At 31.8% G+C, this 14,578-nt stretch overlaps 1 protein-coding gene and 1 pseudogene across 1 annotated transcript; both read right to left on the minus strand.

The window, feature by feature from the left end:
* Window positions 1–6,334: 6,334 nt before the first annotated feature.
* Window positions 6,335–8,877, minus strand: LOC140834530 (abscisic acid receptor PYL8-like). The gene is made up of 3 exons (XM_073199478.1): window positions 8,602–8,877; window positions 8,276–8,491; window positions 6,335–6,879 (listed from the first exon to the last, which is right to left on the minus strand). Exons 1-3 carry the CDS (start codon window positions 8,734–8,736, stop codon window positions 6,667–6,669), a joined length of 564 nt encoding a protein of 187 aa, XP_073055579.1. The 5' UTR covers window positions 8,737–8,877; the 3' UTR covers window positions 6,335–6,666.
* Window positions 8,878–11,322: 2,445 nt separating this feature from the next.
* LOC140833517 (ethylene-responsive transcription factor ERF061-like) lies at window positions 11,323–12,564 on the minus strand (annotated as a pseudogene).
* Window positions 12,565–14,578: the final 2,014 nt, after the last annotated feature.

Below are 14,578 nucleotides of genomic sequence, written 5' to 3' on the forward strand. Positions count from 1 at the left end.
ATTTTTTGTTATGATGTCCGATACATATAATAACACATAAAATTGAAGAGTGAGATATGGGAAGTGATTAGGGTGACAACGAGACATGAAAAATGCAAGTTTTCATCTCCATATCAGCTTCTTTAAGGCTCGAGGCATATAATAACACAAAATCGAAGAGAGGTGGGAAGCGATTAGGAATGACAACTGAGCATAGTAGTGATGGGTTTATCATCCTAATCTCCTTTAGTTTTTCATTCCTATATCAACTTCTTTAATGTTCGAGGCATATTATAACACATAAAACTGAAGAGAGGTGGGAAGAGACTAGCAATGACAACGAGATATGACAGAAACATGTTTATCATCCTCATCTCTTCTCCATACTTGATTCTTTCAGGTTATGAGAATCTTCGAATCTGAAATCATCTTCCCAAAAAATAGCAATAGGGTGGGGGCAAAGATGAGTTCGAGAAATCTAAGAAGCCGAACTTATAACTATTATTATCATGAATATTAGTATTAATATTATTATTATCGAAACGGATTCGAGATAGAATAATATTTTTCTAGATATCTCGAACTTTGTCGAAAGGTGTGGGTCCAACGTATTTCTTATAACATTTGCCTGTTAATGTCTGGTTGGACCACTCCATGTCGTACGAGGCCGCACATGTGACTTGACCTACCATTATGCTTATAAATTATGGTTAATACTCTTTTATTTTAAAAAAATATTATTTATATTTATTATGAAATTCATATCACCAATGAAGGGATGACATTATTTAATATTTTGATTAAAAAATCTAAGCTATTTATTTTAGTGGAACAGTAACAACTTCGAGAATATTCCAAATTTGTAGTACATTGGAAAATGGGAAACTTGAGACACTCATGCAAAAGGATTAGTAGATCTACGAGGTCAAATAGAAGTGGTTGGGTGTCTGAATCTTGTTTAGGTTCGTTGAACACAGTATTCTCCACAAGCAATTCCTGGATTAAATAATAATAATAATTGATTATACTTTGGTTATAATAATGAAATATAAAATGAGAAATTGTAGCTGAATTCGTTGTTGTTATTTTAATATATGAAATAATAATTATTATTATTTTTTTTTGGAAGATTGGAGGCTATTCTTTTCCTTTGTATCGGGGGTGGAAATGGGTAAGGAGTCGATTAGACATGGGGATTTGAAAATGATGTGACCCAGAAGTTTTTTAAGATTTTTTTAAATAATAATAATAAAAAAATACATGTGGATAAGTTAGTGAAGAATCAAAATTAAAATTCCTATTTTGAACCGTTTTAAGGTTGTCTAAGAAACGCAAACAATGTATCTGAATTGGAAAAGTTAATAAAGAGTATTTTAGGAATAAAATGATTACCAAGTTCTTCCCTTTTGGAATTTCAGCGTATGAAAATTATGGTGTAATAGGTTTATGGATAGATAAAACTCTTTTCGTACAAACTTGAGTTAACATTGAAAAATAATAATAATAAGAGAAAATTGTAATAATTATTTTTATATATTTTCTATTTACGATTTTTGTTCTTTATGTTATCATATTTCATTATTGATATGCTATCATTGTTATTTTTAAATTTTTTGTCGTTTTTCAAACGTGATGTTGATATGTCAATATACTTATGCGGACGTCTATGTGATTTCGACATAATGCTGATGTGTAAGTGTCACATTTGCATTTACAATACAAAAAAAAAAAAAACTAAAATTGTAAAAAATTGAAAGAGACGTGACTAAAACTGCATTTAGACAATATAGATGATCAATATCGTAAAACAAAAAATTAAACATATATGATCAAATGAAGTTTTCTCCAAGATAAATTGTGTCTACACATGTAAACAACAAATAAATTTTATCCATGTGTAGACACAATTTATATTAGAGAAAACTGCATTTTGATCAAACTATATACGGATAAAATTTATTTGTTTATAGTTAATTGATGGCTCTTTTATCCAGCAACCCTGTTTGAATTGATATATTGTCACATCTCAGGCTCAGGTTTGTTCATGTGCAACTGTATGATGTGTAATTACATAAACATTTTCGTATCTGTGTTCGTTTTACGAAAATTATCAGCTTAAGTTGTTCGAAGAATGATATCTAATATATGTTTCTGGATATATATAATAATAAACAAACTATTTGTAAAACCTCCATCATCCATTCATTATATCTCTAAGTGATAGGTCGCACCAAGCATAAGAAAATGGAGCAATTATTAGTCAAAAAGGTATTTTTCTATATAAAAATAGAATTATTATTTCTTAATGAAATGAATTAATGCCATAATTAAACGTTAATCAAGGCTTTCTTTCTTTCTTTTATACTGAAAACATACACAAAGAGTCCCGACAAACCAATTACATCACGATTATGTGATTGTCTCCCTGGATAATTAGGCAAACGATTAAATTATGGAGCAAAGTCGCTAACTTTAATAATTTATATACAATTGATACCATTTTAATTTGTAAAAAATTACGCTTGAATTTTTTTTTAATTTTTTTTAATGTGACCTTTTATCTCTTGAAGGGTTGAGATTCTAGGTTCCTATGTTTAAATAATAAATTAATTTATTTCTTACCGCATCATGATTCTCTTCGTACTTTTCCTCGTCTGAAAATTTATTAATAAAGATATATCAAATCTACACTCGTTTGTATTTATTAATGTGCATAGTTTTTTTTTTTTTTTTTGAAATCTTAGATATTCAAAAGTAACATGGTTTATTATAAAAATTAGAAGAAATAAGTGTTTTATAAATTTGAAAAAGGAGTTAGAAAATATCGAGGGTGGTTAGAATCACATTATAAAAACACACCAAGACAATCAAGACAAAAACTTACGTGAGACAGTCTCACATGTTGTATTTTGTGAGATGGATATCTTATTTGGGTCATTCATAAAAAAATATTACTTTTTATACTAAAAGTATTACTTTTATTTTGAATATCGGTAGCGTTAACCCGTCTCAAAGATAAAAATTCGTGAGACCGTCTCACAAGAGACCTACTCAGAGATTAAGATGGCTATTAATTATTATGTGATGCTCTTCCTTGATAACAGTAATAGATTAAGGTATTACGAGGGTGAGGTGGATCAGACTAAAAAAAAGTGATTAAGGACAAACTAATTGAGATTAGTACCATAATTATGCGTTCTAGCGCGCATGATGACAATTAATGGGACTGCGAGATAATAATTGCTCAAACCTTCTTGCTAGTTTATTTATTTATTTTTCTCGATTTTCTTGCAATTAAGCAGATTTAGGGGACATAAATTAAAAAAAAATCGATAGAAAGCAAAATAAATACAAAGAGTTTGGATATAATAAAACAAATGGCAAAAATATTTATTTTTTAAATTATTATTTAAAAAACCCCTTATATATTTGCATAACCATCAATAAGTGACGTTTATATGAGAAAAAAAGACAAAAATTTGTTTGAGACGGTCTCACATATCGTATTTTGTAAGACGAATATTTTATTTGGGTTATCCATGAAAAAATATTAATTTTTATGCTAAGAATATTATTTTTTAGTGTGAATATTGTTAAGATTGATCCGTCTTATAAATGAAAATTTGTAAAACCGTCTTATAAGAAACCTATTATAGAAAAGAAGGCTTTATATGGAAGTGTTGTCCCCGCATATTTAGGGTACTTACTTATATTATTTGTAAGAGTACTTTGTTATCATCACTTTAACGTTAAAGAGAACAATTTTCAATAGGACAAGTTCACGGCCAATAAAAAACTATACCTACTTGACCTAATTTGTATTATTTTAAAAGTGTATACTTTTGCATAAACTAATATAAAATGAAAAACAGTACGATGGAGATATTTAGAATTGCGTTTGTCCAACTCATTCCTTTTCTTAACCGCCTTTGTCAGGCAACGGAGATGAAGAGAGAAAGGATTGTCTGAACAGGATCCGGGTCATTGATTTTAAAAAAATTGATGGACCTCATGTATATGTGTATAAATCTGGATTTTTGATCTTTTCATAGAGACAGTGTCCCACAAGGTAAGGTGAAATCTTCCGATGAAGAAGATATGCATCAATCAAGCTAAATATAGGTCATTACAATTTTTACAACCTATAGAGATTGATCGAGTGAAGTCTAAAGTCCATATTTAAAGTTTAAATCTCATAAAAACTTTATTATTTTTTATTTTTTATGATTGCAATATTTTATAAGCTCCCCGATGCGTGGTTTGTGGCTATTGTACTTATACGATGTTTATCTAGTGTACACGTGAAATATAGTGATTGTTATCGCATGTATTTTTAATTTTTTACGAAATAAATTAAAACAAGTATTATTCTCAAGTCATGTTTTTGACTCTGTAATAGTGATGGTACCATTTCAGAGGAGTTGGAAAAATATGTCGGTCGCCGATTGTGGGGAGGGATTTAAAATTCAGTAATCAATTTCACCAAAAAGAGAAGCGTTCCCATTGAGCCATGTGATTTTTTTTTTAATGAAACATGAATTTCATTAAGAAGGTAAAAAGTTTCGAATATAAAAATGTTGGGTATTTTCAGGAGATAATAACATCATACACCGAAATTCTAACATATACAATGATCTACAATAAAACAGACACTGAGGTACATGTGTCATGTATGCAACAAAATGTGTGAATCTGGATCATTTGAACAATGCCAACGACAATCGGCTTATCATTTTCGAATATGACTCTGTTAGCAAGTTTCATACATGATGCACCGGGGCCCTCTGTAATTTTTCCGAAATGCTCTAAGAATAGCTGCCGAAGAATCCATGAGTTTCTTCATGTCTAGCCATCGGCGTACCCCTTCCCAATTGAGCCATGTGATGTTGCAGTGTTAAATGGACGTTGTAATGAGTCCAACGACCGGCTACTGAAAAGTGCAGACATCCCAATTTCAGGGCTGTTTTAGAAAATTGAAGGTCTTTGGTGAGAAATTTTATATAAATTTTTTTGTTATATATAAAAATATTATATACAAACTGATAATTAAATTTATATAATCATCATTAATATCCAATATACTACATAAATTTATTAAATTTTAAAAATGACGTATAATACTAAAAAAAAAATAATGAATTAACTATCTATGAATAATTTAATGAGTCAAGATGAACATATGAATAATACAAAAACAATCAAAGTCATCAAAATAAAGAAACATAAATAATCTTTTTTGTCACAAAACAAATAGAACAACATAAAAAAAAAGTTATATTTTTAATACTAACAAATGCAATTAATAATTATGATTTAGAAAAAAACAGTCGAAGAGTCAAAGAAGCAAATTACATGATATAGAATCTCGAAGACCAAAAACCAAATCAATTAAAAATAAAACATCAACCGCATCACATAATCAGACAAAAAAACATTCAATAAAAAGATGACGCGATATATAATTGACCGATTTGAGAAACCTAAATCACCTAGCAATTTAACAAAGAGATGGAGGTTTTTTAAGAACAAAGTTTTTTTTTTCACGTAAAGAAAGGAGCTAAATAACAAAAAATTGACCATCATTTTAAATTTTCAAAAAAATAAAAAATTGAAATAACCACTAATATTTTAAGTGAAAAACAAATCAATTTTATGGCTCACATATAGACTTTATTATAAGCTCGATCTAAAAGCTATAGTTATGCCAACCAAGAAAGACGTGGATTCTGAATCCATCTTAAATCAAAATTAGATCCCTTCATCACCCAACTAAGTAGTTGTAAATTGTACTAAAAAGAAGAAGCTATAGTTATTGTGATGGTGACAAAAGCTATGTATGAGATAATTGAATCCAAAACTTTATTATAAAGAAAGGGGAAAAATGTAATCCGTTCGTTCGCTCAACTTTGCTAGATTAAAGTAACTTCAAATATATATGCGCTCAAGTCGTGTGCGAACCGCTCTCTAGCCTAGCTGTGGGCTATTACGATATAAACCAGAAGAAACACACATGATTCCAACTTAAAAAATTTGAAGAACGTACGAACAGTAACTGTATCACTAACAATTGTCGTAGGATTCCCTAAAAAAATGTCGCAGAGGATGTTTATTATTTCATTGGTTTTTCAAAAAAAGATGTAGTTTTTTTCTATTTTATAACATCATGAGAGCGTATCAACTACGCAATTGCTAAAAACTAGGAAAATTACCGTAAGAGAAGACGACCGCCCTTGCTCACTCTCACGTAGCCTAGTTGAGAGGTTTATTCCAGAACTACGGGCGATCACTTGACTCCTGTATATTCGTAAACATGATTCATAAACCCCAACTGCCAATTTTTAATAGCAGACAGAAATTTCATGAAAGTGACCAACACATAAAAACAACCAAACACATCACCGTTTTACATCTCCAAGAGTAGAAATATATACAACCCATTCTCAGCACAGGGTCAATTACGACATACAAAACCGATCATTTCTTTGTCTAAGAGTAAAACATAAGACTTCGAGAAACTACAGGAAAATAAGCCCACATCGTGATACGTGGATAAAATTGGGAAGACATGGTACCAAGGAGGACTGGCCAGATTCTTCGTCTGCTCACAACTTCTTGCCGAGGGTGTCATTCTCATTCATGGAGCTGGTTGGATTACACATACTGCGTATCTCGATGATATACTCCAATTTAATTGACGGGTTCTGTCCGATCCTGCAAAGCAAGACGCTCGGACACATCAGCAAGTGATTTGAGGTTGCACTTTATCAGGGCCTCAACAAAGTAGCATGTTTCATCTTTAGTGTTCCCATCTGGCACATCCACTACAAATGACTCAATGGCCATGGTCCCTGGTCTCCCATCAATAATTTCGGGATGGACAGTGATGACAGAAGAATAGTTCTGCATAAATTTTCAAGCAAAATCGACTTTAATGTAACTTGATTAGATAAAATAAAATAACGATGAACGGGAAATTGCATTTTGGTTCTTTATGTTGTCAATTTTTAGTTCCTAACCATGTTTTCTTGGCAATTTTAGTTTGACAAATAGGAAATCTAGTTTCTTGACAAGGCAATTAACAGACACTTATATGTATTGTTTGTAAATGTCTTAAAAAAAGTGATACCTTAACAAAGGATCACACAAGTTGATTCAACCATATATATTTGCGACTCTTTTTCAACTAACTAAAATGGCCAGCCTAAATTATCCTAGGCGACGCCTCCATTATTAATAAAAGGGAAGTAAAATCCGATAAAACAAAAGATAGATCAAACTTAGAATAACTTCCATGCAAAAATTAGTACATCCAAATATAAGAGTAAACCCGTCTTATGTTGAAAAAAGCTAACATTCCAAGTTCAAAAATCTATACACGAAAAATCCCCAAGCAACAATTATGTTGACGGAAACATGCTCTCTTTATTCATCCAAGCGTGATGAACTTATCACTACATTATTGTTATCAAAGTCAAATATATCACTTAGAATGTAGTAAAAATACAAATATGATTATGTTTCTAACACAGTCTCTCTACCAAAGCATTTGAAACTTTCAGGATGCTTTAATCGATAAAGAAAATAGACATATTTATGTTTTTATTATGGTAAAATGGTGCTATCAATTACTCGACGATTGTAATTTTGGGGGCAATTACATGCAAAGGCTTAGAATAAACAGGCATACCACATCTTTTTTAATAAGGTGTTTTTAGCTCACTTACGTTTTTTAGCTCAAGATTGAATTTTTATAGAAAACTAAAACCTTCGACATCATATGGAAACAGAAGCCCATTTGGTTTATGAACACTTCATGACAAATAACAAATCATTTACCCCCAATTGAATGAATATGCAAATGCTTTAGCTTTAACTTTAACCATCTGAGAAGGTTTTTTTGTTGATCACAAATTCTTATCCAACTTTAATAATCAATCAACCAAATGCATGTGTTTATCGAAATAAATATGCAAATCTCCAATCGAAAATAAGAAAAGACAAGCGAGGTTGTTATTGCACAAAACAAATCATGAAAAGATGATTTAAATGGGAATCAACAATTAAAATACAACTCCGAGAAGTAACAGATTCACAAATAGTTTCTTGATTTACTCAATCTTAATCTTTTCAAATAAATTTTTCATTTACTCAGACGGAAGATTCAGAGATAAACGCATAGCCCTTTCGCGCATACATTCAATTCCAAACAATGGGCTACACAACAAAAGTAAGTGAAATCACTTAAAAAGTTTCGAATTTGATCACTGTGAAGATAAGATCAAAGAAATCTTAATACCTTGAGCCGATGATCACCGCCGACAATCCGCATACTGAAAATGTGCTCCTCATCGTCCAACAGCTCCAGCCTCTCCCTGCTCGTAGTAGCCGGAAGTCCCGACTTCACATTCACCTCTCTGACAGTTCCGATTTTCAAATCACCCTGCATTATACATCTACTCACAAACGGCTTGTAGCTCTGAGGCTGGTCAAATCTCCTCACCAGCGACCAAACCTAATAAACACACACAAATTCAACGCACAGAAGTACACCAATCAACATAACATTAATTGAAAAAAGAAGAAGCTAAAAATCAACAGAACACAGATCTGAGATGGACTCACGAGAGGCAGGGGAGCTTTGATGTGTTTGACCAAGGAGGAAGTACACTGGTCATCGCCTACTTCATGCTTGTGGTGTCGCTTGATGAACTCCTCCTTCCCAGCGGTGAGCGCATCGCCGTTAGCTGTGATGACCATGATCGAAATCGACTGACTGCCAGAACTTACCGGAAGTTCGTGGGTGGGAGTGGATATAGGGGAAGAGTAAAATAGAAGAGAAAGGGGAGTGAATGGGAATCAAAGTCAGAGGTCAGGAAAAATCACAAGTGGACAAAAGACACCGCCATCGTCACCTGCAAGTTGTGTGAATGGTCCAAATTCAATTTTATATGTTATTTCCCTCTCAAGGGCAACCACATCCATAACGACAAATATCGATAAAAACAACTAATTCTTCAATGTGCTCCCAGATAAAAGTCGTTTCTTCTCTATTTTACACTTTCTCGCTTCGACCCATACTTTTTTGAATTATTCTTAACGCAATTATATCAAATATATTCAAAATTCATTCATCTAAATACATCAAAAAGTCAAAAACAGTGATAATTGATTGGTGGATGGAGATTGTATTGAATGGATATTGTTGCCGACCAATCGACGAAGATACAGATAAGTTAACTAGTGGGTTCTACAAGAAGAAATAAATTAGCGAACCAAATATATATATATATATATATATATATATATATATATATATATATATATATATATATATATATATATATATATATATATATATATATATATATAAACAGGGGCGGAGCCAGGATTCAAAATACCTGGGGATGGCTCCGTCTCATATTATATTTAAATCTTCAATTTGAAAATATATTGTAGCTGTAAATACATTAAATCGATAGTGGTTTTCAACTGTAATTGAATCATTTTTTGACAAGAACGGCCTGTTCTAGATTTTAAAAACTAAAATCAAAATTCAAATTAAGCAAATTGATTTTTTAAATTAATCCTAGCTCGATAAGTTATTTGGGTTGAAATCGATATTTTGTTAACACATAGACTGAACTTGATGTATGGCATTATCTTAATTCCAAAAAAAGATTTTTCAAAATTTTTACTCTTAAGAATCATTGCGGTCAAAAGTCAAAGTCAGACACATCATTTTTTAAAACCAACGGTAAAAAAAATAATAATGATATTGACAAACATAAAAAATAATATGGATATTAATAAAAAAACAAAAAGCTTGATACATCATTTAAGTTATTATGCACAAAATTCAAATCATTGCTAAATCATATAAATATCATATACTATGATTCACATGAAAATTTTGCGTAATTTCTCAAAGTCATTACTTTATTTTATCAAAATCAATTCTTATAAACATACACTAGTTCATATTAAAAAAAATTAAAATTCTATAAAACTTTAGTATTGATAAAAATTAAATAGAGATATAATAAAATATGTAGTAACTGCATATTGTATTATCATATTAGCTAAATTTAATATATTTGTGTATTATTGTAAATATAGTCTAAAAATATAGTTAGAACTTAAAGCTAATTTTAAAAATCAACTTACATTAAGTTTTTCAACTTTTTGAGCAAAATACGAGTGAAAGTCAAATTTGATCATAGGTATTTACAGAAGATCATTTTAAAAAATTACTCATAATTAACAATAAAATTATAATTTGCATCAATAAAATAACGCAAAAACTTGTGTGAGACGGTCTCACGGATCTTATTTGTGAGACGGATCTCTTCTTTGGGTCACCCATGAAAAAGTATCATTTTTTATGCTAAGAGTATTACTTTTTATTGTGAATATGGGTAGGGTTGACCCGTCTCACAGATTATGATCCGTGAGACGGTCTCACATGAGACTCACTCATAAAATAAACTAACAAAACATAAAAATAAAGAAAAAAAATACAGAAAAAAAAAAATTGTAAATTTAGGTGGGGCTGGAGCCCACCCTAGCCCAAGGGTGGCTCCACCCCTATATATATATGGGATTCCGGCGAGGTGCACTTGTAGCATGAATATATATATATATATATATATATATATATATATATATATATATATATATATATATATATATGAAAATATATTATTGTTTAAATATGTGTACCAACAGAGACTGAAACTAATAATCGGAATTTGGGATTCCGGCGAGTATGTGCACGCATGTGCAATTCTAGCATGCAGTGGCGGAGCCACACTCCTTGCCATTTTAGTTTGAATGGTCCTAATTTTTTTTTAAAATTTATATGTATGATTTTGGATAAATTTGATATTAACTTAGGTAAATCAATTTAAAATATTAAAAGATTTTAAAATTTAAAATTCTAATTCAAATGAAGTCGTATTTCTGGTTCTGCTACCACTGACAGATGACCATAACCTAGTGTGTTACAAATGGAACCAAACGTACAACTATCTATATGTTTAAGGGCTCTATATATCTTGAACCGAGTGATGTAAGCAATTCTGGACCACAAAATTTTGCTGCATGGTTAATAACTTCTGACTGAAGATATCAAATAGTTTACTTATTTTTTACAAAAAATTCGGGTAAATATATGAAATTTTTCCTTTCAAATACGTGTTAAAAGGCCTATCATGAGAAAGCTTCGATTCTTGGCACCACACATTTGCATCCCATATATTATTATTATTATTATAATAACCATTTAAGAAAAGTACGTTTCATGCTAAAGTTTGTAAGAATTGAAATATTATGGAACAAGCATGGTGTCGAGAGTTTTCTTATCAACCATGCTACATGCACACTGCAAGAAGATATTAATTAGCAAGGACTTCCCATATCAACTCGGGGTCGTACGATGTCATCGGAGGAAGCGACCACCCTTCGGTCTCCAGTTCCACATGATTCGCCACTGCCGAGCGCCACTCATGCGACAACGAGCCCGGCGAGTCTTCGCCACCTCCTACCTACGCCTCTCCAGAACCCATCTTCTGAAACGCTAGCACTCCAACTCTCGGCATTCACTGCAGAGTTCGGAGACGAAACAGTCTTCTTCGCGGCGCCTTCGCTCTCACATTTGCTGCCGTCACTGATCTCCTTTTTATTCCCAATTTTTTTGACTTCTTTACCCTTTTTCACCTTCAGAAGAATGGATTCAATCTTTTTATCAACAGCATTCTTCAGAGCTTTGAGGCGGGCGCAGTCCCCTAATCCTAACCACGTAGGATCCCGCAGGTTCGGGAAATTCAGGCGGGCGTATTCGCCACGGAGCTTGGAAGCCGCCCTGTCCTAGGCGTAAGCAGCGGCCTCCGCCATGTGGAATGTTCCGAGCCAAACTCTCATCTTGTTCTGCGGAAGTCTAATTTCAACCACACATTGGCCCCAGTGCCTCTGCCTGACTGCCTCACTCCCCTGTAGGCTGTACAGCTTCTTCTTGCTCGGTTTGAAACAAGTTTTAACGTAACCGGCCGGTCCCGAAATAGGATTTAACAGAGAGTGATCTCTTGGAAACGAAGCGATCACTTGTCTTTCATTGGAGAATTTTCGGTGCATATCTCTCTGTATGATGTAAACAGAAGAGCCCAAGGGCCGGAAAACATGGCTGGAGACGGTGTCTGTTGTTTGGTAGAAGGAAAAGATTGAATCGAAGGCGCTGGAGTCACTAGTTATAGAATGAGCTGTGACAGAACACCTCCAATATTTGACTCGTTTACAAACGTAAGTGGAGGCTTATTTTCTTCGATTTTGTTCATTTTTACATGGTTGTGTTTAGGTTTCTTGACATCACAAAACAAAGGACAGAGAGAAATTACCCTTTCCTGAGTTTGAGGATGTCAGAACCAAGAAAGAAACACAGCCCAGATATCAAGAAATTTAGAGAGTTATGTATAAACAACAGAATGGAGTGATCTCATATAACATAAAAAAAAATGGATGAACAGATTAGGACCTTCACAAGTGAGAGCCCGATCATGAAAAGGTGGTTTGAATACAGCAGCTTTGTGAGGAAAAAATTGGTTCTGGGTTCTTGAAATATGTTGGTTTGGTTATACAATCAAGTAAATAATCTCTATTTTTCCTAAACCATGCTTAGCTATAATAATTTAACGTTTGGTATGTCTGTGAAATTTATTATAATTAAAAAATATTATAACTTTTATTTTAATACATATATATATATATATATATATATATATATATATATATATATATATATATATATATATATATATATAATATATATTTTTAAAAGTAATTGTTTCTATGGCTACCTTGGTTTTTGTGCTCACAGACTACATAACTGAATCGTGTGCGTGTGAAGTTAGACAGGTGTACTACTGTAAGAAAAATCGAAAACCTACTTTACGTATTTATCACTATAATATACGGGCCGTACACACTTTAAAACTTTATCAATATAGTAACCAAATTTTTTTTTTTTTTATCAATATTGACGTGCATGGATTATTGAAATTATAATATAGTTATTATCTGTTAAATTTTTAAGAAGTTATGCGTAGAATAAATAACATATATGACAGGAAAAAAACTTTATAATCGCTCAATATTTATTCCATTTTGAATATTATACGATAGTACCATTTGATGCAGATGTATAAGTTAAATTTTTTTTACGACAATGAACTATGCTAGCTAGGTAAACACTCGAATTAACACAATCGTGTGCAAACTACGTAAACTAGATAAACTACACTGGACAAATCTTATTTGTGACACACTTGCTCGAGAATGTGTGGTGGAGGTGTTAATATTGGAATTTGGACCTAACTCAATCCTAAAAACTAGTTCAAGGGAAGATGTTAAAGTTGGAATTTCGATCCTCATATCTTGTTTAGCTTTTACTCTTGAAATCAGCAGGCGGATTTCGCCTGATATTTGCTACAATACATCTAGTAATACAAAAATACATGTGAGACGGTCTCACGAGTTAATTTTATGAGATAAATATTCTATTTGCGTCATCCATAAAAAAATATTACCTTTTGTTCTAAATATAATTAATATTGATCTGTCTCTGAAAAAATATATGTGAAATCACCTCACAAGTCACAATAGACATAGTCATAAATAATATCTATAACCTTTTTATATTGGGAAAAATATTTAGAAATCACATGTACATGCCGAAATTAGCAAATGGGTAGATTAAGGATTCAGAAGGAAAGTAAAAAATTGGCGTTTTGTTAAACTTGGATGTACACCACCCAGAAAATGACACGTTACCGCCCAACCGCACACAAAAGCTAGCTAGCTAGCTAGCCGGCCTTCATTTTGTTCTCCAATTTCTCGTGACTACTTTTTAGTCGACACACAATTGAATCCATGATGTCACCGTGATCTGTCGATCATGTCATCAAAATTTTTTAGTTTATATATATATATATATATATATATATATATATATATATATATATATATATAGGTTATGAATTTTCATACATATAATGAGGTTTGACATATTTCGTGATAAACATGATATTAGTAGACATAATTGCATAACATAAAGTCGTGTATGACTTGTTACGTCTATTAGTCTCAGCCAATCCTTTTGGTTTCTCACAAAAGAAGGCGTGTAGTATTAGACCAAAGGCCGGTTTGACAACATTGTAACTCAGCCCTTGTAATGTACTTTTATTATTGGAGAATTATTAATTAAGATTATTAACGGTTGAGATATGGATGTCGTTGGTTGGTTGGTGGATGGAATTTAATTCCAAGTTAGAAATGTAATTAACATCCCCAAGCTATAGGGTCATTAATTAGATTTTATGAAAGCAAAAGAAGTAAAAAGTTTGTCAAATCTAATTAATCGAATTACTTCCGTAGTATTTGCGTATTTCAACTATTTTCATAAATTGATTATCAATTTTACAAATACCAATTAGATCGGTCGGTTAGGCTTGATTTTATTTTTTCTGTGTTCATCTGATTAAATCGATTGAATAAATCAAACTTAAAATGATGATAAAAAAATCTTATTATTGGGATTTTTATGCAATAC

Source organism: Primulina eburnea, chromosome 6 (assembly GCF_022965805.1).
Source record: "Primulina eburnea isolate SZY01 chromosome 6, ASM2296580v1, whole genome shotgun sequence".
NCBI classification, from domain to species: Eukaryota; Viridiplantae; Streptophyta; class Magnoliopsida; order Lamiales; family Gesneriaceae; genus Primulina; species Primulina eburnea.